This window comes from Pleurodeles waltl, chromosome 7, assembly GCF_031143425.1.
Source record: "Pleurodeles waltl isolate 20211129_DDA chromosome 7, aPleWal1.hap1.20221129, whole genome shotgun sequence".
Taxonomy (NCBI): Eukaryota; Metazoa; Chordata; class Amphibia; order Caudata; family Salamandridae; genus Pleurodeles; species Pleurodeles waltl.
The window spans coordinates 898,996,183-899,024,179 of record NC_090446.1 but is presented as its reverse complement, the minus strand read 5'-3'; the positions used below and the strand labels follow the sequence as shown (position 1 = coordinate 899,024,179).

Sequence of the window (27,997 nt, the reverse complement as noted above, 5' to 3'; positions counted from 1 at the left end):
GACTCGATCGAGATTATGATGTAGAAATCGCAATTGATTACAATAACGTTGATAGAAAGTAAAGCCGGTAAGAAAATTTCAAACCGGTTCGAGTGAAAACCTGAGTCTGAACCAGACGGCGGAGAATAAACAATCTAAGAAGAACCTGATGCCCAAGCGCAGTATCACCAAGAAGTGACAGTGACTCAAAAACACTTCTCGAAGAAAACAAGTTACAACACTCTGAGACAAACACTAGATGGCAGGATAATGTACAGCATGTGTATCTACAGTCACACATGCCATCGAACATGAGATTCTTGGTGTTTGAAGTGTGGGTCTGGAATGTACTGCATAGTGTACAAGGGAGATGGTGAAGATTGTTTGCTGGGAAAGGGATCAAGCCTTAACAGAACAGAACAGGACAGGAGATGCCCCCATCTTTGTCAACCCTTTGCTGCTTAGGGCCTACTACTTTTGAATAGTTCATATGTTTGTTGCTGTGTGAAATGTCTGGATGCAAGAGCAGAAAACTCACAAAAGGACGCCAAAAGGCTGGTCACACAGCATGCTGTGTAAAGCACAAGACTGCAATTTGTGTTTAAGACATGCCATTAATTAATTAGGCCATGCCCCTTTCTCATCCTACTTAAAGCACTGTAAACCACTACAGGCTTTTGACTACAGAATGCTAAAAGCTGTCCAGTAGGTGAAATCTAAAAATTGTGAAGATGTAACACTGTGGTTTCCTTGGAATCCAATGTAAAGCTTGTGAAGTAGAAAGGAGTGACTGCATTGCTCCTGTGCACAACTCACTTTTCAGCATCTCTGGGACGGCGGAAGCATAGTCGATTTGTGTGTGAAGCTGACGGGAGCATGACCTTCTCCACTGCGACACCCGAAGATGTGACACCCGAAGATGTGACTGTAGGCCTCAGGGCTCTTGGAGCCTCCGTGCTCATTTACAAGTGGAGCTGCAGTATTTGTTCCCTGGCAAAGTTGAACCAAAATAAGTTGTGATGGTCAATGCTCACTGTCATAGCAAATCCAAATATCCTCAGCTTCTCTGGGACTCAAGCACAAAGAGAGAAAAATGGGCGAGAGATGGCAATGTGGAGCAGAGTGGGTCAACAGAAGCAATACAGAGGGCAAGGGAAATCACAGCAGATGCAGTGGCGGAAGCAATATGGGGGTGCAGGTGGGAATAAAACACAAAAGGTTATGGAGAAATAAGCAAAGGGGACAGAAGAATGTGGAGTAGGGCAGGACAAGTTTATGCTTGAGAGCGCAGAAGGAGCGAACGGCGAGAAGCACACGGGCCCAAGAGGAAGAGCAACAGGGAGTGAGAAAGAGAAGCAAACAAGAGAGACAGTAGGAGAACATACACTTTTGTGGAGCACTTAAAAAGAAAAAAGGAGAGCTTTAACAATGAGCAATAGAAGGACATTTGCTCTCTGGTGTAGCAGATCCAAAGATCAGCTTATATTGTAACAGGAGGTAAGTGGTGGCAAGAGAAGCAATGGAGTGGGTGGGTGAATTTAGGAAGAAGGAGTGGGGGGGCAACTGGAGGATGGGTTGAGCAAAACAGGGCACAAATTGGGAGTGGGGGGGGACAACACAGAGGGTAAAGGGAGGGAAGCAAACAAACGGGCACAGAGAGCAACGGTAAGCAAGGGACGAACACAATTTAATTAATAAGAAGCAAACAAATGGGAGTTACAGTCAAGCCACCCAATGGCACACTGTAGGAAGTTGGCTCTGTATGCACTATTTCAAAGTAAGGAATAGTATGCACAGAGTCCAAGGGTTCTCCTTAGAGGTACGATAGTGGCAAAAGGAGATAATACTAATGCTCTATTTTGTGGTAGTGTGGTCGAGCAGTAGGCTTATCAAAGGAGTAGTGTTAAGCATTTGTTGTACATACACACAGGCAATAAATGAGGAACACACACTCAGAGACAAATCCAGCCAATAGGTTTTGTTATAGAAAAATATATTTTCTTAGTTTATTTTAAGAACCACAGGTTCAAATTCTACATGTAATATCTCATTTGAAAGGTATTGCAGGTAAGTACTTTAGGAACTTTGAATAATCACAGTAGCATATATACTTTTTACATAAAACACAATAAGCTGTTTTAAAAGTGGACACTTAGTGCAATTTTCACAGTTCCTGGGGGAGGTAAAGTATGGAAAATGTCACTTACCCAGTGTACATCTGTTCGTGGCATTAGTCGCTGCAGATTCACATGCTGTGCATAGTCCGCCATCTGGTGTTGGGCTCGGAGTGTTACAAGTTGTTTTTCTTCGAAGAAGTCTTTTCGAGTCACGAGACCGAGGGACTCCTCCCACTTCGGTTCCATTGCGCATGGGCGTCGACTCCATCTTAGATTGTTTTCCCCGCAGAGGGTGAGGTAGGAGTTGTGTATGCTAGTAATAGTGCCCATGCAATGGAATGAATACGTATGTACCAAATGAAGGTTAAAGTAATATATTTACAAATGTACAAATGTTGAAGATATACTTCCAAACGGCTACAGGCTCCCGGGGAGGCGGGTGGGTGCATGTGAATCTGCAGCGACTAATGCCACGAACAGATGTACACTGGGTAAGTGACATTTTCCGTTCGGTGGCATGTGTAGCTGCAGATACACATGCTGTGCATAGACTAGTAAGCAGTTATCTCCCCAAAAGCGGTGGTTCAGCCTGAAGGAGTGGAAGTAGTTTAAAATAAAGTTCTTAGTACGGCTTGCCCTACTGTGGCTTGTTGTGCAGATAACACATCTACACAGTAGTGTTTAGTAAATGTATGAGGCGTAGACCATGTTGCTGCCTTACATATTTCGTTCATTGGAATATTTCCTAGAAAGGCCATAGTAGCACCTTTCTTTCTGGTTGAGTGTGCCTTTGGTGTAATAGGCAGCTCTCTCTTTGCTTTAAGATAGCAGGTTTGGATGCACCTAACTATCCATCTGGCAATACCTTGTTTTGAAATTGGATTTCCTGTATGAGGTTTTTGAAAGGCAATAAATAGTTGTTTTGTCTTTCTAATTATTTTTGTTCTGTCAATGTAGTACATTAGTGCTCTTTTGATGTCTAATGTATGTAGTGCTCTTTCAGCTATTGAATCTGGCTGTGGGAAGAACAATGGTAATTCTACTGTTTGATTTAAGTGGAACGGTGAGATAACCTTTGGTAAGAATTTAGGATTTGTTCTTAGAACTACCTTATTCTTGTGTATTTGAATAAATGGTTCTTGTATGGTAAACGCCTGTATTTCACTTACTGTAAAGAAATGGCTCCCTGTTGCAGTTACCCCCCACTTTTTGCCTGATACTGATGCTGACTTGACTGAGAAGAGTGCTGGGACCCTGCTAACCAGGCCCCAGCACCAGTGTTCCTTCACCTAAAATGTACCATTGTATCCACAATTGGCACACCCTGGCATTCAGATAAGTCCCTTGTAACTGGTACTTCTAGTACCCAGGGCCCTGATGCCAAGGAAGGTCTCTAAGGGCTGCAGCATGTCTTATGCCACCCTAGAGACCCCTCACTCAGCACAGACACACTGCTTACAAGCCTGTGTGTGCTAGTGAGAACAAAATGAGTAAGTCGACATGGCACTCCCCTCAGGGTGCCATGCCAGCCTCTCACTGCCTATGCAGTATAGGTAAGACACCCCTCTAGCAGGCCTTACAGCCCTAAGGCAGGGTGCACTATACCATAGGTGAGGGTACCAGTGCATGAGCATGGTACCCCTACAGTGTCTAAACAAAACCTTAGACATTGTAAGTGCAGGGTAGCCATAAGAGTATATGGTCTGGGAGTCTGTCAAACACGAACTCCACAGCACCATAATGGCTACACTGAAAACTGGGAAGTTTGGTATCAAACTTCTCAGCACAATAAATGCACACTGATGCCAGTGTACATTTTATTGTAAAATACACCACAGAGGGCACCTTAGAGGTGCCCCCTGAAACTTAACCGACTGTCTGTGTAGGCTGACTAGTTCCAGCAGCCTGCCACACTAGAGACATGTTGCTGGCCCCATGGGGAGAGTGCCTTTGTCACTCTGAGGCCAGTAACAAAGCCTGCACTGGGTGGAGATGCTAACACCTCCCCCAGGCAGGAGCTGTAACACCTGGCGGTGAGCCTCAAAGGCTCACCCCTTTGTCACAGCCCAGCAGGGCACTCCAGCTTAGTGGAGTTGCCCGCCCCCTCCGGCCACGGCCCCCACTTTTGGCGGCAAGGCTGGAGGGAACAAAGAAAGCAACAAGGAGGAGTCACTGGCCAGTCAGGACAGCCCCTAAGGTGTCCTGAGCTGAAGTGACTAACTTTTAGAAATCCTCCATCTTGCAGATGGAGGATTCCCCCAATAGGGTTAGGATTGTGACCCCCTCCCCTTGGGAGGAGGCACAAAGAGGGTGTACCCACCCTCAGGGCTAGTAGCCATTGGCTACTAACCCCCCAGACCTAAACACGCCCTTAAATTTAGTATTTAAGGGCTACCCTGAACCCTAGAAAATTAGATTCCTGCAACTACAAGAAGGACTGCCTAGCTGAAAACCCCTGCAGAGGAAGACCAGAAGACGACAACTGCCTTGGCTCCAGAAACTCACCGGCCTGTCTCCTGCCTTCCAAAGATCCTGCTCCAGCGACGCCTTCCAAAGGGACCAGCGACCTCGACATCCTCTGAGGACTGCCCCTGCTTCGAAAAGACAAGAAACTCCCGAGGACAGCGGACCTGCTCCAAGAAAAGCTGCAACTTTGTTTCCAGCAGCTTTAAAGAACCCTGCAAGCTCCCCGCAAGAAGCGTGAGACTTGCAACACTGCACCCGGCGACCCCGACTCGGCTGGTGGCGATCCGACACCTCAGGAGGAACCCCAGGACTACTCTAAGACTGTGAGTACAAAAACCTGTCCCCCATGAGCCCCCACAGCGCCGCCTGCAGAGGGAATCCCGAGGCTTCCCCTGACCGCGACTCTTTGAATCCTAGTCCCGACACCTGGGAGAGACCCTGCACCCGCAGCCCCCAGGACCTGAAGGACCGGACTTTCACTGGAGGAGTGACCCCCAGGAGTCCCTCTCCCTTGATCAAGTGGAGGTTTCCCCGAGGAACCCCCCCCTTGCCTGCCTGCAGCGCTGAAGAGATCCCTAGATCTCCCATTGACTTCCATTACAAACCCGACGCTTGTTTCTACACTGCACCCGGCCGCCCCCGCGCTGCTGAGGGTGAAATTTCTGTGTGGGCTTGTGTCCCCCCCGGTGCCCTACAAAACCCCCCTGGTCTGCCCTCCGAAGACGCGGGTACTTACCTGCAAGCAGACCGGAACCGGGGCACCCCCTTCTCTCCATTCTAGCCTATGCGTTTTGGGCACCACTTTGAACTCTGCACCTGACCGGCCCTGAGCTGCTGGTGTGGTGACTTTGGGGTTGCTCTGAACCCCCAACGGTGGGCTACCTTGGACCAAGAACTGAACCCTGTAAGTGTCTTACTTACCTGGTAAAACTAACAAAAACTTACCTCCCCCAGTAACTGTGAAAATTGCACTAAGTGTCCACTTTTAAAGTAGCTATTTGTCAATAACTTGAAAAGTATACATGCAATTGAAATGATTCAAAGTTCCTAATGTACTTACCTGCAATACCTTTCAAACAAGATATTACATGTTAAATTTGAACCTGTGGTTCTTAAAATAAACTAAGAAAAGATATTTTTCTATACAAAACCTATTGGCTGGATTTGTCTCTGAGTGTGTGTACCTCATTTATTGTCTATGTGTATGTACAACAAATGCTTAACACTACTCCTTGGATAAGCCTACTGCTCGACCACACTACCACAAAATAGAGCATTGGTATTATCTCTTTTTTACCACTATTTTACCTCTAAGGGGAACCCTTGGACTCTGTGCATGCTATTCCTTACTTTGAAATAGCACATACAGAGCCAACTTCCTACATTGGTGGATCAGCGGTGGGGTACAAGACTTTGCATTTGCTGGACTACTCAGCCAATACCTGATCACACGACAAATTCCAAAATTGTCATTAGAAATTAATTTTTGCAATTTTTCTAAATTCTTAAAAGTCCTGCTAGGGCCTTGTGTGTTAAGTCCCTGTTTAGCATTGTCTTTTAGAGTTTAAAAAGTTGTTAAAAGTTTGAAATTAGATTCTAGAAACAGTTTTAGATTCTTTAAAAAGTCTTCCAACTTTTAGCAAAATAATGTCTGATACAGAGATGAATGTGGTGGAACTCGACACCACACCTTACCTCCATCTTAAGATGAGGGAGCTAAGGTCTCTCTGTAATATCAAAAAAATAACCATTGGCTCCAGACCTACCAAAATTCAGCTCCAGGAGCTGTTGGCAGAGTTTGAAAAAGCCAACCCCTCTGATGATGACATCACAGAGGAAGAAATTAGTGACTTGGAGGCCAATGTCCCTCCTCCAGTCCTAAATAGGGAGAACAGGACCCCTCAAGTCCTGTCTCCAAAAATGATAGTCAGAAATGTTGCTTCCCTCACAGGAGGGTCCAGCATTTCTGAAATCACTGAGGATGCTCTCAGTGAAGATGACCCCCTGTTAGCCAGGATGGTCAAAAGATTGGCTTTGGAAAAGCAGCTCCTAGCCATAGAAAGGGAAAGAAAAGAGATGGGCCTAGGTCCCATCGATGGTGGCAGCAACTTAAATAGGGTCAGAGATTCTCCTGACATCCTAAAAATCCCCAAAGGGATTGTAACAAAATATGAAGCTGGTGATGACATCACCAAATGGTTCACAGCTTTTGAGAGGGCTTGTGTAACCAGAAAAGTGAACAGATCTCACTGGGGTGCTCTCCTTTGGGAAATGTTCACTGGAAAGTGTAGGGATAGACTCCTCACACTCTCTGGAAAAGATGCAGAATCTTATGACCTCATGAAGGGTACCCTGATTGAGGGCTTTGGATTCTCCACTGAGGAGTATAGAATTAGATTCAGGGGGGCTCAAAAATCCTCGAGCCAGACCTGGGTTGATTTTGTAGACTACTCAGTAAAAACACTAGATGGTTGGTTAACTGGAAATGAAGTGTGTGACTATGTTGGGCTTTATAATTTGTTTATGAAAGAACACATTTTAAGTAACTGCTTCAATGAAAAGTTGCATCAGTATCTGGTAGACCTAGGTCCAATTTCTCCCCAAGAATTGGGAAAGAAGGCAGACCACTGGGTCAAGACTAGGGTAACCAAAACTTCCACTGGGGGTGACCAAAAGAAAGGGGTTACAAAAACTCCCCAGGAGAAAGTGGGTGACACTAGAAACAAAGAAAAAGAGTCCTCTGTAGGCCCCCAAAAACCAGAACAGGTGGGTGGGCCCCAAGACACAACCCAAAACAAAGGTGGGTACCAGGGTAAGAACTGGGATGCCACTAAGGCATGGTGCCACAACTGTAAACAGTCTGGGCACCACACCAAGGACACTTCTTGTCCCAAAAACAAACCCCAGAACAAAATTCCAGGGGTAACCAGTGTAGCCATGGGAGATGACTCCTCAGATGAGGAGGTCTTCATAGCCTTCAACTGGAAACAGGGCCCAACAAGTGAGTTGGAGATTCCAGAGGGAAGTAGACACTTCCACCACCTACTGGTGAATGGAATCCCAACCACTGCCCTGAGAGACACTTGTGCCAGTCACACTATTGTGCATGACAGGCTGGTGCTCTCAAACCAGTACATCCCAGGTGAGACTGCCAGAGTAAGAGTTAGCCTAGACAGGGTCACTAAGAGGCCTGTGGCTTTAGTGCCCATAGAAGTGGGTGGCACTCTTAGCTGGAGAAGGGTAGTAGTCAGTACAGACCTCCCCCTTGATTGTCTCCTTGGAAATGACTACCCAGAGGTTAGTCAGAGCCCAAGAGAGGAACTGGTCCAGTGCCAGTCCTCTCCCAAGGATTCTGGAAGTCCTGCCTCTGCAGTAAATGCAAGCAGGCCCCAGAAGAAGAAGAAAAGAAAACAGAGTAGGAAGGGTGGACAACCTTTAGCCAAGGTTACAGCAAGCCAAGGAGATTCTGCTCCAGTAGGGGAGAACTCCAAAAATGGCCCTGATAAAGTCCAACCTGACCCACAAGAAGTCCTGGCTAGTCAGGCAACTGTTAAACCTGAGTGGGTGGCTCCTCAGCTAACAGAAGAAAGAGTGGAAGAAGGGTGTTTACTACAAGATGTGGTAACCCCCCACTCTAATACAGCAGACAGGCAACCTGAACCCAAAGAGGCCTGTAACTTAGCCCCTTCCCTTTTAGGTGAAGAGCTAAAGGTGTGGTTCTGGGCACTGACAGCTGTCAGTGGCCTCTGCTGGGTGTTAGCCTTTATGGCTGCACTATCCTTAGCATGGTGGTCTGACCCCATGCCAAATAGCAAGTTAGGCCCCCTGACCCTATTGGTCATGGTGGGGTTACTCCAGCTCTGGGTAACCTCTCTGGGTAAGCTAGGGGTAACCCTGGCCAAGATAAGGTTAGCAGAGGTGGATACCTCTAAGACCAAAATAGAAAGAATGGGTGGAGACATTGAAGAGGAAGACAAGAGGCAATTCAGACTAGGTCCTATCACTGTGGAAGTAGGTCAGTTCCCCAAAGGGAATGACCTGAACAGAAGGATGTAAGGCAGAGTAGGCCCCGCAACTAACAAGCCTATTTCTCCTACTCTTCCTCGCCTGACAGACTAGGAAGACTGTCCCAGCTTGGGCTGAGTCTCCTGGCCTGTGGGCTGGGGGGGGCTTGTGTAAAGAAATGGCTCCCTGTTGCAGTTACCCCCCACTTTTTGCCTGATACTGATGATGACTTGACTGAGAAGAGTGCTGGGACCCTGCTAACCAGGCCCCAGCACCAGTGTTCCTTCACCTAAAATGTACCATTGTATCCACAATTGGCACACCCTGGCATTCAGATAAGTCCCTTGTAACTGGTACTTCTAGTACCCAGGGCCCTGATGCCAAGGAAGGTCTCTAAGGGCTGCAGCATGTCTTATGCCACCCTAGAGACCCCTCACTCAGCACAGACACACTGCTTACAAGCCTGTGTGTGCTAGTGAGAACAAAATGAGTAAGTCGACATGGCACTCCCCTCAGGGTGCCATGCCAGCCTCTCACTGCCTATGCAGTATAGGTAAGACACCCCTCTAGCAGGCCTTACAGCCCTAAGGCAGGGTGCACTATACCATAGGTGAGGGTACCAGTGCATGAGCATGGTACCCCTACAGTGTCTAAACAAAACCTTAGACATTGTAAGTGCAGAGTAGCCATAAGAGTATATGGTCTGGGAGTCTGTCAAACACGAACTCCACAGCACCATAATGGCTACACTGAAAACTGGGAAGTTTGGTATCAAACTTCTCAGCACAATAAATGCACACTGATGCCAGTGTACATTTTATTGTAAAATACACCACAGAGGGCACCTTAGAGGTGCCCCCTGAAACTTAACCGACTGTCTGTGTAGGCTGACTAGTTCCAGCAGCCTGCCACACTAGAGACATGTTGCTGGCCCCATGGGGAGAGTGCCTTTGTCACTCTGAGGCCAGTAACAAAGCCTGCACTGGGTGGAGATGCTAACACCTCCCCCAGGCAGGAGCTGTAACACCTGGCGGTGAGCCTCAAAGGCTCACCCCTTTGTCACAGCCCAGCAGGGCACTCCAGCTTAGTGGAGTTGCCCGCCCCCTCCGGCCACGGCCCCCACTTTTGGCGGCAAGGCTGGAGGGAACAAAGAAAGCAACAAGGAGGAGTCACTGGCCAGTCAGGACAGCCCCTAAGGTGTCCTGAGCTGAAGTGACTAACTTTTAGAAATCCTCCATCTTGCAGATGGAGGATTCCCCCAATAGGGTTAGGATTGTGACCCCCTCCCCTTGGGAGGAGGCACAAAGAGGGTGTACCCACCCTCAGGGCTAGTAGCCATTGGCTACTAACCCCCCAGACCTAAACACGCCCTTAAATTTAGTATTTAAGGGCTACCCTGAACCCTAGAAAATTAGATTCCTGCAACTACAAGAAGAAGGACTGCCTAGCTGAAAACCCCTGCAGAGGAAGACCAGAAGACGACAACTGCCTTGGCTCCAGAAACTCACCGGCCTGTCTCCTGCCTTCCAAAGATCCTGCTCCAGCGACGCCTTCCAAAGGGACCAGCGACCTCGACATCCTCTGAGGACTGCCCCTGCTTTGAAAAGACAAGAAACTCCCGAGGACAGCGGACCTGCTCCAAGAAAAGCTGCAACTTTGTTTCCAGCAGCTTTAAAGAACCCTGCAAGCTCCCCGCAAGAAGCGTGAGACTTGCAACACTGCACCCGGCGACCCCGACTCGGCTGGTGGCGATCCGACACCTCAGGAGGGACCCCAGGACTACTCTAAGACTGTGAGTACAAAAACCTGTCCCCCCTGAGCCCCCACAGCGCCGCCTGCAGAGGGAATCCCGAGGCTTCCCCTGACCGCGACTCTTTGAATCCTAGTCCCGACACCTGGGAGAGACCCTGCACCCGCAGCCCCCAGGACCTGAAGGACCGGACTTTCACTGGAGGAGTGACCCCCAGGAGTCCCTCTCCCTTGATCAAGTGGAGGTTTCCCCGAGGAACCCCCCCCCTTGCCTGCCTGCAGCGCTGAAGAGATCCCTAGATCTCCCATTGACTTCCATTACAAACCCGACGCTTGTTTCTACACTGCACCCGGCCGCCCCCGCGCTGCTGAGGGTGAAATTTCTGTGTGGGCTTGTGTCCCCCCCGGTGCCCTACAAAACCCCCCTGGTCTGCCCTCCGAAGACGCGGGTACTTACCTGCAAGCAGACCGGAACCGGGGCACCCCCTTCTCTCCATTCTAGCCTATGCGTTTTGGGCACCACTTTGAACTCTGCACCTGACCGGCCCTGAGCTGCTGGTGTGGTGACTTTGGGGTTGCTCTGAACCCCCAACGGTGGGCTACCTTGGACCAAGAACTGAACCCTGTAAGTGTCTTACTTACCTGGTAAAACTAACAAAAACTTACCTCCCCCAGGAACTGTGAAAATTGCACTAAGTGTCCACTTTTAAAGTAGCTATTTGTCAATAACTTGAAAAGTATACATGCAATTGAAATGATTCAAAGTTCCTAATGTACTTACCTGCAATACCTTTCAAACAAGATATTACATGTTAAATTTGAACCTGTGGTTCTTAAAATAAACTAAGAAAAGATATTTTTCTATACAAAACCTATTGGCTGGATTTGTCTCTGAGTGTGTGTACCTCATTTATTGTCTATGTGTATGTACAACAAATGCTTAACACTACTCCTTGGATAAGCCTACTGCTCGACCACACTACCACAAAATAGAGCATTGGTATTATCTCTTTTTTACCACTATTTTACCTCTAAGGGGAACCCTTGGACTCTGTGCATGCTATTCCTTACTTTGAAATAGCACATACAGAGCCAACTTCCTACACTTACTCTTCTTAGAGATGTGATGGCAATGAGAAATGCAACTTTCCACGTTAAGTATTGCATTTCACAAGAATGCATGGGTTCGAAAGGTGGACCCATGAGCCTTGTTAAGACAATGTTGAGGTTCCATGAAGGAACAGGTGGTGTCCTTGGTGGTATAATTCTCTTTAGGCCTTCCATAAACGCTTTAATGACAGGTATCCTAAACAATGAAGTTGAATGAGTAATCTGCAGGTAAGCAGATATTGCGACGAGATGTATCTTTATGGAAGAGAAAGCTAGATTGGATTTTTGCAAATGTAGTAAATATCCTACTACATCTTTTGGAGACGCATGCAATGGATGAATTTGCTCATTATGGCAGTAATAAACAAATCTTTTCCATTTACTTGCATAGCAGTGTCTAGTGGAAGGTTTTCTAGCTTGTTTTATGACCTCCATACATTCTTGTGTGAGGTCTAAGTGTCCAAATTCTAGGATTTCAGGAGCCAAATTGCTAGATTCAGCGATGCTGGGTTTGGATGCCTGATCTGTTGTTTGTGTTGTGTTAACAGATCTGGTCTGTTGGGTAGTTTGACATGAGGTACTACTGACAGGTCTAGTAGTGTCGTATACCAAGGTTGTCTTGCCCATGTTGGTGCTATTAGTATGAGTTTGTTTTGACTCAATCTGTTTACTAGATATGGAAGGAGAGGGAGAGGGGGAAAAGCGTACGCAAATATCCCTGACCAATTCATCCATAGAGCATTGCCTTGGGATTGATGGTGTGGGAACCTGGATGCAAAGTTTTGGCATTTTGCGTTTTCTTTTGTTGCAAATAGATCTATTTGAGGTGTTCCCCAAATTTGAAAGTAAGTGTTCAGTATTTGGGGGTGAATTTCCCATTCGTGGATTTGTTGGTGATCCCGAGAGAGATTGTCTGCTAGTTGGTTCTGGATCCCTGGAATAAATTGTTCTATTAGGCGAATATGGTTGTAAATTGCCCAATGCCATATTTTTTGTGTTAGGAGACACAACTGTGTCGAGTGTGTCCCCCCCGGTTTGTTTAAATAATACATTGTCGTCATGTTGTCTGTTTTGACAAGAATGTATTTGTGGGTTATCATGGGTTGGAATGCTTTCAACGCTAGAAATACTGCTAACAGTTCCAAGTGATTTATGTGAAGCTTTCTTTGATGTATGTCCCATTGTCCTTGGATGCTGTGTTGATTGAGGTGTGCTCCCCACCCTGTCATGGAAGCATGCGTTGTTATAACGTATGTTGGCACTGGGTCTTGGAAAGGCCGCCCTTTGTTTAAATTTGTACTGTTCCACCATAGAAGCGAGATGTATGTTTGGCGGTCTATCAACACCAGATCTAGAAGTTGACCCTGTGCCTGTGACCATTGTGATGCTAGGCACTGTTGTAAGGGCCGCATGTGCAACCTTGCGTATGGGACAATGGCTATGCATGAAGACATCATGCCTAGGAGTTTTAATACTATTTTTGCTTGTATCTTTTGTGTTGGATACATGGCCTGTATTAACCTGTGAAATGTTTGAACCCTTTGTGGACTTGGAGTGGCTATCCCTTTTGTTGTGTTGATTGTCGCTCCTAAGTATTGCTGTGTTTGACACGGCAATAGGTGTGACTTTGCATAGTTGATGGAGAAACCCAGCTTGTGAAGGATTTGTGTAACATAATTTGTGTGATGTGAACACTTTGTTATCGTGTTGGTCTTGATTAACCAATCGTCTAAGTAAGGGAACACGTGTATTTGCTGCCTTCTGATATGTGCAGCTACTACTGCTAGGCATTTTGTAAAGACTCTTGGCGCAGTTGTTATTCCGAATGGCAACACTTTGAATTGGTAGTGTATTCCTTTGAATACGAACCTTAGGTATTTCCTGTGCGAAGGATGTATCGGTATATGGAAATACGCATCTTTTAGATCTAATGTTGTCATGTAGTCTTGCTGTTTGAGCAGTGGGATTACGTCTTGTAATGTGACCATGTGAAAGTGGTCTGATTTGATGTAGGTGTTTAGTGTTCTGAGATCTAGTATTGGTCTCAGAGTTTTGTCCTTTTTTGGTATTAGAAAGTACAGTGAGTAAACTCCTGTGTTCTTTTGATGACGTGGTACTAGTTCTATTGCGTCCTTTTGCAGCAATGCTTGAACTTCTAGTCCTAGAAGGTCTATATGCTGTTTTGACATATTGTGTGTTTTCGGTGGGACGTTTGGAGGGAGTTGGAGAAATTCTATGCAATAACCATGTTGGATAATTGCTAAGACCCAAGTGTCTGTTGTTATTTCCTCCCAAGATTTGTAGAACTGGCTTAGTCTTCCCCCCCACTGGTGTTGTGTGAAGGGGTTGTGTGACTTGTGAGTCACTGTTTATTTTGAGGGGTTTTGGGACCTTGAAATTTTCCCCGGTTTCTTGGGAATTGGCCCCCTCTGTATTGTCCCCGAAAACCTCCCCTTTGATATTGTCCCTGGTAGGTAGGTGGTCTTGTTTGTGAGGTGCTGGTTTCTGTGGGTTGACCTCGAAACCCTCCCCTGAAAGTTGTTTTACGAAATGTGCCAAATGTGCCTCTGCCCTGCGGGGAGTAGAGTGCGCCCATGGCTTTGGCTGTATCGGTGTCCTTTTTTAATTTTTCAATTGCAGTGTCGACCTCGGGCCCAAACAATTGCTGTTCATTAAACGGCATATTGAGCACAGCCTGTTGTATTTCGGGTTTGAACCCAGATGTGCGCAGCCATGCGTGCCTCCTTATGGTGACTGCAGTATTTATTGTCCTTGCAGCTGTATCCGCTGCATCCATGGAAGACCGTATCTGATTGTTCGAGATACTTTGTCCCTCTTCCACCACCAGTTGCGCTCGTTTTTGGAACTCTTTGGGGAGGTGTTCAATGAGATGTTGCATCTCATCCCAATGAGCCCTGTCGTATCTCGCTAGGAGTGCTTGCGAGTTGGCGATGCGCCACTGATTTGTCGCTTGTGCTGCAACCCTTTTTCCCGCTGCATCAAATTTGCGGCTCTCCTTGTCCGGAGGTGGTGCGTCGCCAGATGTATCCGAGTTGGCTCTTTTACGAGCTGCCCCCACAACTACTGAGTCTGGTGTCAGTTGTGATGTAATAAAAACAGGGTCTGTGGGCGGAGCCTTGTATTTTTTCTCCACCCTTGGAGTTATGGCTCTGCTTTTAACTGGCTCTTGAAATATTTGTTTTGAGTGCCTTAGCATTCCTGGAAGCATGGGAAGGCTTTGATAATGGCTATGGGTGGAGGACAGGGTGTTAAAGAGGAAGTCATCCTCAATAGGCTCCGAATGTAGCGAGACATTATGGAATTCGGCTGCCCTAGCTACCACCTGTGCATATGATGTACTGTCCTCAGGTGGTGACGGTTTAGTTGGGTACGACTCCTGGCTATTGTCCGATACTGGAGCGTCGTAGAGGTCCCATGCATCCTGATCATCCTGGCTCATTGTGGTATGAGCTGGTGAGTGTGTTAATGGTGGAGTTTGTGCCGGTGATGCATGAGTTGATGGTGGTGGAGTTACCTTCTTTACCACCTTCGCTTGTGGTTGCTTGTCTCCTTGCTGGAAGTCAAGTTTCCTTTTCCTTTTGATTGGGGGAAGAGTGCTAATCTTCCCTGTATCCTTTTGAATAAAGATCCGCTTTTGCGTGTGATCTGGCTCAATTGTTTGTAATTCCTCCTCAAATCTGTGTTTTTTTTAGTTGAGAGGACAGTCCCTGTTCCTCTGAGTAGGAACCAGTTTTCGGTTCGGTTGCCGGGTGTTTCGGCACCAAAACCGTGTCTCTGGATTTTTTCGGCTCCGACAAGATCTTTTTTCTTTTCGCGTCGTGCCCTCTCGGTGCCGATTAACTTCGGTGCTGCTGTGTCGGTGCCAAATTTTTTCTGCGTCACTCTCTCGGTCCCGAGATTGCTGCATGCCTGTATCTCGACCGGAGTCGGATGACTTCGACAGCAGCTCGCCCTTTCTCGGTGCCGATGGACGGTCACCTACTTTCCGGGTTAAGCCATGGCCAATTGGCGGTGGCGTCCCCTGGGCTTTGTCAGTCTTTTCGTGTGATTTTTGTTTCGACGTCTTACTCACGGTTGGTTGTTCTTCGACGTCTAATTCTTCGGAATCCGACTCGTGGATGGAGAAAGTTTCTTCTTCCTCCTCCTCGAACCGTTGTTGTCCTGTCGGCGTGGACGCCATCTGCAACCTCCTGGCTCTTCGGTCTCTGAGCGTTTTTCTCGACCGAAACGCGCGACAGGCTTCGCACGTATCCTCCTTGTGCTCGGGGGACAGGCACAAGTTACAGACCAAATGTTGATCCGTATAAGGATATTTATTATGGCATTTAGGACAGAATCGGAACGGGGTCCGTTCCATCAGTCTCGATGTTGCACGCGGTCGGGCCGACCAGGCCCCGACGGATGATCGAAATTACCCCAAAGGGCTACCGGAGCTCTTCAAGATTCGGTGTCGATTTGTTCTAACTAACCCGATACCGAACGAAACAATACCGACTAATTTTTCCGAGATTCTAACTAACTTTCCGACCCGAAACACGGAGCGAAAAGGAACACGTCCGAACCCGACGGCGGAAAGAAAACAATCTAAGATGGAGTCGACGCCCATGAGCAATGGAACCGAAGTGGGAGGAGTCCCTCGGTCTCGTGACTCGAAAAGACTTCTTCGAAGAAAAACAACTTGTAACACTCCGAGCCCAACACCAGACGGCGGACTATGCACAGCATGTGTATCTGCAGCTACACATGCCACCGAACTGTTATTTTTAGCAGGTAAGTAAATCACTTACAGGTCTCAGTTTTGGGTCCAAGGTAGCCCACCGTTGGGGGTTCAGAGCAACCCCAAAGTTACCACACCAGCAGCTCAGGGCCGGTCAGGTGCAGAGGTCAAAGAGGTGCCCAAAACACATAGGCTTCAATGGAGAGAAGGGGGGGCCCCGGTTCCAGTCTGCCAGCAGGTAAGTACCCGCGTCTGCGGAGGGCAGACCAGGGGGGTTTTGTAGGGCACCGGGGGGGGGGGACACAAGTCCACACAGAAAGTACACCCTCAGCAGCACGGGGCGGCCGGGTGCAGTGTGCAAACAAGCGTCGGGTTCTCTGTAGATTTCAATGGGAGACCAAGGGGTCTCTTCAGCGGTGCAGGCAGGCAAGGGGGGGGCTCCTCGGGGTAGCCACCACCTGGGCAAGGGAGAGGGCCTCCTGGGGGTCACTCCTGCACAGAAGTTCCGTTCCTTCAGATGCTGGGGGCTGCGGGTGCAGGGTCTTTTCCAGCCGTCGGGACTTTAGGTTCAGGCAGTCGCGGTCAAGGGGAGTCTCGGGATTCCCTCTGCAGGCGTCGCTGTGGGGCCTCAGGGGGGACAACTTTGGTTACTCACGGACTCGGAGTTGCCGGAGGGTCCTCCCTGAGGTGTTGGTTCTCCACCAGTCGAGTCGGGGTCGCCGGGTGCAGTGTTGCAAGTCTCACGCTTCTTGCGGGGAGTTGCAGGGGTCTTTAAATCTGCTCCTTTGAAACAAAGTTGCAGTCCTTTTGGAGCAGTGCCGCTGTCCTCTGGGGTTTCTTGTCTTTCTTGAAGCAGGGCAGTCCTCTGAGGATTCAGAGGTCGCTGGTCCTTTGGAAAGCGTTGCTGGAGCAGGTTTCTTTGGAAGACAGGAGACAGGCCGGTAAGTCTGGGGCCAAAGCAGTTGGTGTCTTCTTTTCTTCCTCTGCAGGGGTCTTTCAGCTCAGCAGTCCTCTTCTTCTTGTTAGTTGCAGGAATCTAAATTCTTAGGTTCAGGGGAGCCCTTAAATACTAAATTTAAGGGCGTGTTTAGGTCTGGGGGCTTAGTAGCCAATGGCTACTAGCCCTGAGGGTGGGTACACCCTCTTTGTGCCTCCTCCCAAGGGGAGGGGGTCACATCCCTATTCCTATTGGGAGAATCCTCCTTCTACAAGATGGAGGATTTCTAAAAGTCAGAGTCACCTCAGCTCAGGACTCCTTAGGGGCTGTCCTGACTGCCCAGTGACTCCTCCTTGTTTTTCTCATTATCTCTCCTGGACTTGCCGCCAAAAGTGGGGGCTGGGTCCAGGGGGCGGGCATCTCCACTAGCTGGAGTGCCCTGGGGCATTGTAACACGAAGCTTGAGCCTTTGAAGCTCACTGCTAGGTGTTACAGTTCCTGCAGGGGGGAGGTGTGAAGCACCTCCACCCAGAGCAGGCTTTGTTTCTGTCCTCAGAGCCCAAAGGCTCTCACCGCATGGGGTCAGAAACTCGTCTCAGCAGCAGGCTGGCACAGACCAGTCAGTCCTGCATTGAACAATTGGGTAAAATACAGGGGGTATCTCTAAGATGCCCTCTGTGTGCATTTTTTAATAAATCCAACACTGGCATCAGTGTGGGTTTATTATTCTGAGAAGTTTGACACTAAACTTCCCAATATTCAGTGTAGCCATTATGGAGCTGTGGAGTTCGTTTTTGGCAGACTCCCAGCCCATATACTCTTATGGCTACCCTGCACTTACAATGTCTAAGGTTTTGCTTAGACACTGTAGGGGCATAGTGCTCATGCACATATGCCCTCACCTGTGGTATAGTTCACCCTGCCTTAGGCCTGTAAGGCCTACTAGAGGGGTGACTTAGCTATGCCACAGGCAGGGTGAGGTTGGCATGGCACCCTGAGGGGAGTGCCATGTCGACTTAGTCATTTTCTCCCCACCAGCACACACAAGCTGGCAAGCAGTGTGTCTGTGCTGAGTGAGGGGTCCCTAGGGTGGCATAAGACATGCTGCAGCCCTTAGAGACCTTCCCTGGCATAAGGGCCCTTGGTACCAGGGGTACCAGTTACAAGGGACTTACCTAGGTGCCAGGGTTGTGCCAATTGTGGAAACAATGGTACATTTTAGGTGAAAGAACACTGGTGCTGGGGCCTGGTTAGCAGGGTCCCAGCACACTTCTCAGTCAAGTCAGCATCAGTATCAGGCAAAAAGTGGGGGGTAACTGCAACAGGGAGCCATTTCTTTACACACACGATGGGTGGACTCTCTGCCCACTCCAAGCTAACAATAGGTTTTGCAATAAACAGTGCAAGTGCAGTGTAGTAGGCAAGATCTAAAACTGTTACTATCTTGTAATCATCTGTTTGCAGCTTGCAAATACAAGGTATGTACAATTTTTCTGTTTGTAGCATGTGTAGCTGTAGAGCACATGCTTTGCACAGACTGAAAAGCAATGCTCTCCCTGTAAAGTGGGCAGATGAAGCAAATGTTTTGAAAATGTTTTATAGACAGTTTGCCAAACTTGTGGGACATAGATGAGTCTCTTGTCAGGCATGGCTATCCACACAGTAATGCTTTGTGAAAGTACGTGAACTGGACTACATTGTAGCCTTATAAATGACTAAGTGGTATGTTTCCCTGAGGTTACCTTGCTGTAGGCACAGTAAGGGTGCATTTTGTTTTAGCAAATAACACCTAACTAAACTTTAATTTTAATTGTGAAAGGCCCAACTTTGGACTTCCTGAGCAGGCTTTTGCAAAAGCATGAGAGTTTTTTTGTTCTTGAGGATGGCTTTTGTATGGTCAATCTGTGACATTATTTGTTCTTTTAGGATGGCTTTTGTATGGTCAGCCTATTATAATTGAGCTCTTTGTTCATCTAATGTATGCAATACTCTTTTGGACCGTGATTTAGGATGGGGGCCGGGGGAATAAAGCTATGTCAATGGTCTGAGTGGTGCAGAATGGGGAAACAACCTTCGATATGAAGCATGCATTTTTCCTCTGGGAGACCAGATCTCTATGAACCAGGATGAAAGGTTTCACCTGTCAAAGCTTGCAATTCACTAACTAGGGTATTCCTATCTTTTTGCCCTGAGCTGTGCCCTCAGGGCAACACTTTTTCCAATTCAAAATTATTACTTTTCAACCCTTCCTAAAACACTTAGGGAATTTATAACTTTCCCCAAAATATTCCAGGATTGTAGTTAGAATAGCAAATTTAACCTTCCACTGTCCACCATGTCCACCGATGCCCTGAGGCCACAGTTCAGTGATTGCTACTAGACATTCTAATTTCCAGGAGAGGGGCGTCATCTGTCGAGAGTAATGGTTCAAAGGGCAGTCCCATGAGTCTTGTGGGAACTACAATAGTGTGTGCAATAAGCTTTACATGCCTGCTGTCATGTACAAAAAACTGATACAGGCCCTGGAAGGCCATGTTGTGCTGATGTGTTACTTCTTTGATGTGGAAGAACAGGTTTTATAGCACCCTTGTTGTGAAATGCTTGAACCTTCTCTTCCATCAATCTTTGATGTTCCTAACTGATTATATGACGTGAAGTGGGATGTTGTGTGGTGTGCAACTCCAAGCAGTATCCATCCACTACAATTGACCGAACCCACTTCTCTAACATTAATTCCACCCATTGTGGAAAGAATAACCCAACCCTTTTTCCAAACGGTGTTGTGTGATATGGGTGGAGCAGCGGCTAAGGATGAGTAGTGGTATGAAAGTAATTTCCTGGAGGGGGAAGGCGCCCTTTCTATAGTCACCTCTTAAGCTTCACCTGGAGTAGGTTTTCTGAGCCGGTCAATTTCAAGCGGGCCCACGGAAAGTAGCACAGTTTGGGAGATCCAACAGATGTGTGCACTTTTATTATGAAGCTGGACTTTTTTTTTTTCATCTTAGCAAGGGATTTTTCAGTTACTTACCTTCAGTAACTGAATTTCTGTCTAACAGTTTCTTCACCTTTTGACCTCTAGGCAGCCAGGCAATATGTACAGTAATCTGTGGTTAGAAGTATCCATCAGAAAGATGGTGCAATAGGAAGGTAAAATTTATTAGAAATTCTTTACCCCCGCCCTACCTGGAAACTGGCCAACCTGCTGCTGTGCATATGAGTTTTGTGCCTGGTCCTGGTATTGAGGAGGTGGTCTGGTCAGATGCCGTTGCAGCTGCTGCTCTTGCTGGTGGCGCTGCTTTTCCTGCAGATACAGTTAAAAGATAATGTATTCCTCAAAATGTGGGAAGAGACACGTCAAATGTTAAACATAATTTATCCAGTCAAATTCCCATCAATAAATACCCAAAAATAACCCATTTTGGTTCTTGCTGGCAATGATGTGGTTAGTAAATGTAGGGGAAGAGGTTCTGGCCAATGCCCTTCTACTCTCTAAAAGGACAGAGGGGGAAGTCGCCACTGGGATGTCCAACCCCCAATCTGGGAATGCTTTGGGGGTGAAAGCCCCAGGAACATGAACCAAAACCCATGGCCTTGTAGTAGGAGATACTCAAGTGGGTTAGGCTGGCCAAGCACAATCCACCATCTAGCCCTATTAGAACAATGCAATACAAATCCAAGAATATTTATTGACAAAGACCTTTAGCCAACCAACAGTGACCATTTGTGTGTAATTTTGAAAACTTACAACAAAGTAGTCGAGCTGTCAAAGGAGACAACACAGGGAAAAGGCTACTAGGGGAACAGTTCACCGAAACTGGGGAATCTGCTGAGTAGACCCAAGAGGCTGCAAATCCAGGTTGTGCAGGACAAATGCAGCAATAGCCAAGCAAGATCTGCAACTTCAGTGGGAGACTAGGCATACTTTGACCTCTTTACACTCTCATCTTGGTGTCTTCCCTGACAACTAGAGAATATCATGAAACTGCATGAAAATCTGTTAAGACAGAGCTTGGCACTGTACATGAATGTGTACATCACACTCATTCATGTATGTACTAGTCAGCTGTTTTTTTGCCTGGGCAAAAGGAATGGATTGGCAATTGTCTCCCTCAGGCTTTGCGTTTTCCTGGGTGGGGCTCATCGTTAGCTATCTTTTTGATCTTCGAGTCTTTTTTTATTTTTGCTCCATTTATTTCTTTAACTTGAGTAGCTACTTTTATGCCTTCGATTTGCAACATTAAAATTGTGCAGCAGCTAACTTGCAAAACCTGTTGCACTGAAATATGGTTATTTAAGTCAAGCATGCTACAACAGAATAAGCTCCAACTGAAAACCTAGATTTCTTAGAAAGTAATGATGTAACATTTCCACAGAAAATACTGGACTACATCATTAGGACGGTGATGCACAAGGTTTCTAACAATAGGCACATCCCAGTGTTCCTTCCAGTCTGTGAGATAGCAAAGCACTATTCCCTCTATGTGGAGATAACGCTCACAAGCTCAGCCAGGATTACAGAACCAAGTTGCAAGACCAGCTTTCCCACATATGACACAGAACAGTTCTGCACACCCTATTAAGGTAAGGGGTGCCGTGCACCTGGGAGCAGAGCAGCCCTTGGGGAATAAACAGTCTTCTACTCTAGTGACCACTCTGCACTGCAAGGGTAAGCCCAGCTACCGGTCTGGTGTGGATGTCCCATGTCAGGCATTTAAGCAAGTCTCTATCTCTATAGGAATCAGCCTATGGACCATGTTGTAGTGAGTCTGTGCCACCGATTCACACTGGAGGGTACGGAAGTGGGCTTTTGTAGTCATATCTACATCAAGCAGGCCCATCTGGGTGGGTCATTATGATCTCCTTATTTTTAACTTTTTTTGGGGTGGGGTTGTATTGAGATATGAAGGGTTGCTAAACAAAGGTTTAGTATTGCATTAAGATCAGAACTGTTGGGTTACTTTGTTCAGTTGTGCCCGTCCTACACAAGGTTAATAAAAACAGAAACATGCTTGGCGGCTATTTAACTGTTCTGACTACTCCCTCACTTTCTTACATTGGTCGACAAATTTAATCCTCAACTATTTACTAAATGTATCCATGAAGCTTGTTTGGAACGTCTGGGATCTCTCATTTCTTCATTAAGTGCTTTCAACTTAATGTGAAAATGTCAGCAAATGTCAGCAATAGAACATATGAGTAACCAATGGACATTCTCTCACTGCAGAGTAATTTCCTTTATAGAATTATTACTGGTTTTAGGGAGACATCTGGGCCTGCCCGTGCTATATGGAAAACACTCTTTTAAGGTCCTTGTGGAGAACCTATTGTGTTGCTCCTGAAAAAAAGACCAGAGAACTGCAATAGGTTGAAGGACTACAAAAGAGGAAACCTCCTCTTCTGTCTACAAGAAAAGTAAGGCATCTTTGACACCACAATAAACATGAGGTACTCTCACAAGAAATTCCTTCACAGAACCTATAAAAGAATGAGATTTGCAACTTGCTATTGGATATGCTTAAACCTTTACATGTTTGCATGTCATCCTTGTGTAGGAGGAAGGCTAATCTCTAACCTGAATAGAGTACTCGAGAAGGACTGGTAACAGATGTTTGACCTGATCATATTTCATGTAATCAGACAAATATATATATATATTAATTTCTTTATTTGTGTTTTTCAGTTTAAGCCACAGAGGATACATTTATCATGTATAAAAAAGAGAAACCAATTAAAACGAACAATAAGAACAATTCTCCTTTAGAACATCATACCATTATACAGAGTGCATCACGTTTGCCGAGTTGATTTGCATCTTCCACATCAGAGCTGCCCAAAAATCATAAAACAATTACAGGTAGGTTAACGGACATTCTGCAGTCTTGACACCTTGTAGCTGAACGAATTGCATATCAATGAGTGTTGGGAGTTTACCTTCCAGAAACACCCCTCTGTGCTATTATGGGAGGTCTGCCCCAGCCAATGAGAAGCAGCGTGTAGCTTTTGGACATGTGGTGTATGGGCTTGGGAGGTCAAGCCATTAAGTCAGAGTGGGGTCATCTGCCTCTTCTGAAGCGTGGGTGAGGAGATAGGCCTACAATAGATTCCATATATCCCAGTGAGCTGATCCCTACAATATATCAGATCCTGCAGCCAATCATTAAACTTCTGCACTCAGCCGCTTTCTCATTTAAACAACATTAGCATTTTTGAAAAACATGGCCCTCTTAAGGCATTAAAGGATAAAGTTAAGTAGTGGCAGAGGCTCCTTTGATAGTTTCCATCTGATATTTAAGACCTCTGTAAACTTTGCCACTGTTGGGCAAACCTGTGAATTTGGAATTATGAGATGTGTCACGATAAAAACTCCTGATGCAGAAAGAGGTTGGATGAGGAAGAGTCAATATGAAAATCTTAAAAAATGTTTCAGTCAGCCTGACACACTGAATAAGTAAAGATAGACAAATGAAATTTTAAGACAGTTTTAGTTTAATCATTTTTTAAAGAACACCCCTTGTTAAAAAGTCCTGACCAACCCTAGCTTCCTTTAAAAGAAAAAACATTTTGCCATTTAAGACAGTAGTAAGGCAAGTGAGGGTGACATATGTTCGCTGGAGTAACATTGGAGCTTGCTTTTTATAAAACTTTTTTAGCTATCCGTAAGTTTCAGTCATGTGCATCAAGTGTTCCCTTAAAGGATGTTTGATGTCTAAATTATACTTTGCAGGAAAAACAACACTAGAAATGATTCAATGACCCTTGAAGGCGTAACAAACTTTTAGGCTCTAACCTTTATGAAGAAAGATTATGAAAATTGGGCCTCGAGAGTGCAGAGGAACTTGAATCTTTGGACAACTGTGGCACTCCTACAGACATGGCACAATGGTGCATTCTAAAAAAAGATAGCACACCCAGCTTATTGAGGACACTCTCCGAAGACCGTGTACTGAGATGACCGTCTAATCTCACTTTCTACTAGCAAAGATTGCTTAGATTGGTACATAAGCTACCTGTATGAAGCATAGAAAAACGGAGTAGAGGTGTAAAATACTGCATGCTTCCACATACTGTCGGAGTGAAAAGCCACAACATTAAAAACAAGCATACCTTATGCTAAGCAAGTAGGGAACCAAGGCCTGCCTGCAGTCTAGAAAGTTGAAGAGTTCCTTTACGGTGAGAGTAACCCTCAGCTCCCAGCGGCATCGATAACCATCCCTCACACCTTATAACATATCCTACAGACACAGAGAGGAACATTCAGTGCTTGAAGAAAGGAAGGAAAAGCACTTCTAGGAGAACTCTGCTGGGAGAGGGTAGCAGAGGAGATTAAGTAGGAGCATAACTCATTCATTGCTCATTTACTGCACTGACCCTTATTCCAGCTGAAACAGAAATACTCTGAAATTTCATAGATGGCCATCACATTTTTCCCTAAAAAGTCCTAGGTATGGATGATAAGCCATCCTTTTCTCTTGAAAAAAGCCCAGAAAGAAAAATCAGCATCACCTCATGAGCATTCCCTGCTAAAACCACTATTGAGAGTATCCTTGACTGCAAAAAGGGGATATACTAACAAAAGGGAGGTGAAAATGTTTTAAATGAATACTTGTCAGAAAAAAGTCAACATACCCTATCAAGGCCGAAATGTCACATGAAGATTAGAGAAAATGTTAATTACCTAGTGTACATCTGTTTGTGGCATGTAGTGCTGCAGATTCATTTAAGTTCGCCATCTAGTGTTGGGCTCGGAGTGTAAAGTTATTTTTCTTCGAAGAAGCTTTTTCGAGCCACAAGATCGAGTGACTTCTCTCGGTGATAGTGTGCGTAGGCATAGTCCTTTGTTAGATTGTTTTCCCGCAGAAAGATGAAATAAGGAGTAAAGAATTATATATATATACACACACACACACACACACACATATAGTAAGTAAAGAAGATGTCCATGCGATGTATATACATATTTACATAATAAAGTACCACAACAGCTATAGGCTTCCGGGGGGGAGGAAGGGCGCATGTGAATCTGCAGTACTACATTCCACCAACAGATGTACACTATGCAAGTGACACTTTCCGTTCAATGGCATGTGTAGCTGCAGATACACATGTTTTGCATAGACTGAAAAGCAGTCCCTTCCTAAAATAAGCAATGGCTAGCTTGTAGGAGTTGGAGTAGTTTGAAATAGCGTTTTAAGCACTGCTTGACCAACATTTGCTTGCTGGCGAGACAACACATCCACACAATAGTGTTTTGTAAATGTGTGTGGTGTAGACCATGTGGCCTCTTTGGATATGTCTGCCATTGGTGTATTTCCTAAGAATATCATTGAAGCTCCTTTTTTTCTATTAGAATGTGCATTAGGAGTTACTAATATTTGCCTTTTAGCTTTGAGATAGCAAGTTTGAATACATTTTACTATCTATCTGGCTAATCCTAGTTTTGAAATGGGATTACCCTTTTGAGGCTGTTGAAAAGCCACAAAAAGTTGTTTAGATTTCCTGAAACCTTTTCTTCTGTCTATATAGTCCTTAAGAGCTCTTTTGACATCAAGAGTGTGCAGAGCTCTTTCAGCAACTGAATCTGGCTGTGGAAAAAAAGACTGGCAATTCCACTGACTAACTGACGTGAAATGGTGAAACCACTTTGGGTACAAATGTTGGATTTGCCCTAAGCACTATGTGAATTTGGAAGAAAGGTTCTTCTAAAATGAATGCTTGATTTTCACTAACTCTCCTTAAGGAAGTAATTGCTACCAAGAAAGCAACTTTCCATGACAAATTGATGAGCGCAATAATGCGTGGGTTCAAATGATGGACCCATAAGCCTTGTAAGCACAATGTTAAGATTTCAGGCCGGAGCTGGTGGAGCTCTAGGAGGAATAACTCTTAAACCCCTCCATAAAAGCTTTTATGACAGGAACTGTGAACAAAGAAGTGTGTTGTCTGTTTTGAAGGTAGGCAGATATTGCTGTTAAATTAATTTTAATAGATGAATATGTAAGATTAGCTTTTTGTAAATAAAGTCAATAACATACAATATCCTGTACTGATGCTTTCAATGGATTAATGTTTCTGGGTTGACAGTAACATACAAAACATTTCCATTTAGCTGCATATCATAGTCTAGTTGTAGGTTTACGTGCCTCCTTTAGAATGTTCATACATTCTGATAGAAATTGTAGATATCCAAACTTTAGGACCACAGGAGCCAAATCGCCAGGTTGAGAATACTGGGATTGGGATGCCTGATCTGACCTTTGTTTTGAGTCATTGGTCTGGTCTGTTTGGGAGTTTGTGATGTGGTACTACAGACAGATCCAACAGTGTTGTGTACCAGTGTTGACGTGCCCAGATGGGAGCTATGAGTATCACAGTAAGAGAGGTGTGATGAATCTTGTTGAACAGGAATGGAATTAGTGGGAGGGGGGGGGGGGAAGTACAAGAAAATATCCCTGACCAATTGATCCATAGAGTATTGCCCCTGGATTGTGTCTGTGGGTACCTGGACGCGAAGTTTGGGCATTTTGCATTTTCACTTGTTGCGAAAAGGTCCATGTGTGGTGTTCCCCACATGTGAAAGTAGTGTTGAATTTCTTGTGGGTAAATCTCCCATTCGTGTATTTGTTGCTGCGTCCTGCTTAAGAGGTCCGCTAGTTGATTGTGTATCCCTGGGGTATACTCTGCTAATATGTGAATCGTCCATTTCCAAATTGTCTGTGCTGGAAGGGACAATTGAGATGAGTGCCCCCCCCCAACCCCACCCCAACTCCCCCACTCCAACTCCCCCTCCCCCACCCCATGCGGCTTTTCTTTTTTTTTCTTTTTTAAAATCAGGGGAGGAGCATCCCCTGTGGACTGACTATTTGCCCTTTCCCTAACTGCACTGACCACAATGGAATCAGGTGGCAATTGTTGTGTTATAAAAATTGGATACGATGGTGCAGCTTTATATATTTTTTTTATCTACCCTAGGTGTTAGTACCCTAGCCTTTGCCGGCTCTTTAAAAATGTTATCAGCATGTTTTAGCAAGCCTGGTAGCATCAGCAAACATTGGTACTTTTTATGATTAGAGGATAGGGTGTTGAATAGAAAGTCATCATCTATGGGTTTAGAGTGCAGCTGTACTTTGTGGTATGTGGCTACTCTAGCAATCACCGGATTATAGGCAGTGGTGTCTTCTGGTGGAGATGGCCTAATGGGATACGGATCTGGGTCATTTGATGGAATTGGTTCAGAATCATACATATCCCATGGGTCTAAATTATAAGGACTGTCACCCATATAATCCCCATGTGAGGAGACAGGAGATTGTGCAGAAAACTGTGTGGGTGAAGGTGGTGGTGGAGGAAAAAGGAAGGAAAAGCGAATGTGGTGGAGAAGGATGATGCACTATCTTTGGCTTCTCCTTCTGCTTACATATTTTCGCTGGTGAAGGCCCAGATTCCAAACCTTCTTGGAATTACAATGTCCTCTTGGTTAGAGGGGGAAAAGAGGCAATCATTTTCCCTGTATCCTTTTGGATTTGTATTTTCCTCTGTTCATGGTCCATGACCTCAAGCATGGGCCTAATGTCTGTTGACTCCTCTGAAGGTGGAACATATTTACTTCCCACAAATGTATGCTCCGAACGTTTGGTGATTGACTGCTTTAAACGGGCCAAAAATGCGGTCTCTGAAGCAGATGTAAGTTTTGTCGGCTCTGAAGAGGAGCTTGGATGTTTCGGCTACAAGGTGGTATGTAGACATTTTGGTTTCGAAGTGGAAACTTCCACCTCACAACTCTATCCCGAAACAGGCGTGGCAGTCTGTTCGGTCGAATGCATTTTGCCCTTCTTCGACACCGAACCTGTTGAGATGTAATTTTCGGGTCCAACCATGGCCGGCAAGCAGTGGTGGACC

General features: G+C 45.9%; 1 protein-coding gene across 3 annotated transcripts in view; it reads right to left on the bottom strand.

Annotated features, from left to right (window-relative positions):
* The window catches only part of MAML1 (mastermind like transcriptional coactivator 1), a 244,656-nt gene that overhangs the window by 70,782 nt on the left and 145,877 nt on the right, over positions 1-27,997 (bottom strand). For all 3 annotated transcript variants that reach the window (XM_069199502.1, XM_069199503.1, XM_069199504.1), the window contains exon 4: positions 20,285-20,402. In XM_069199502.1, the coding sequence (XP_069055603.1) occupies positions 20,285-20,402 (118 nt within the window). The remainder of the gene's footprint in view (positions 1-20,284; positions 20,403-27,997) is intronic.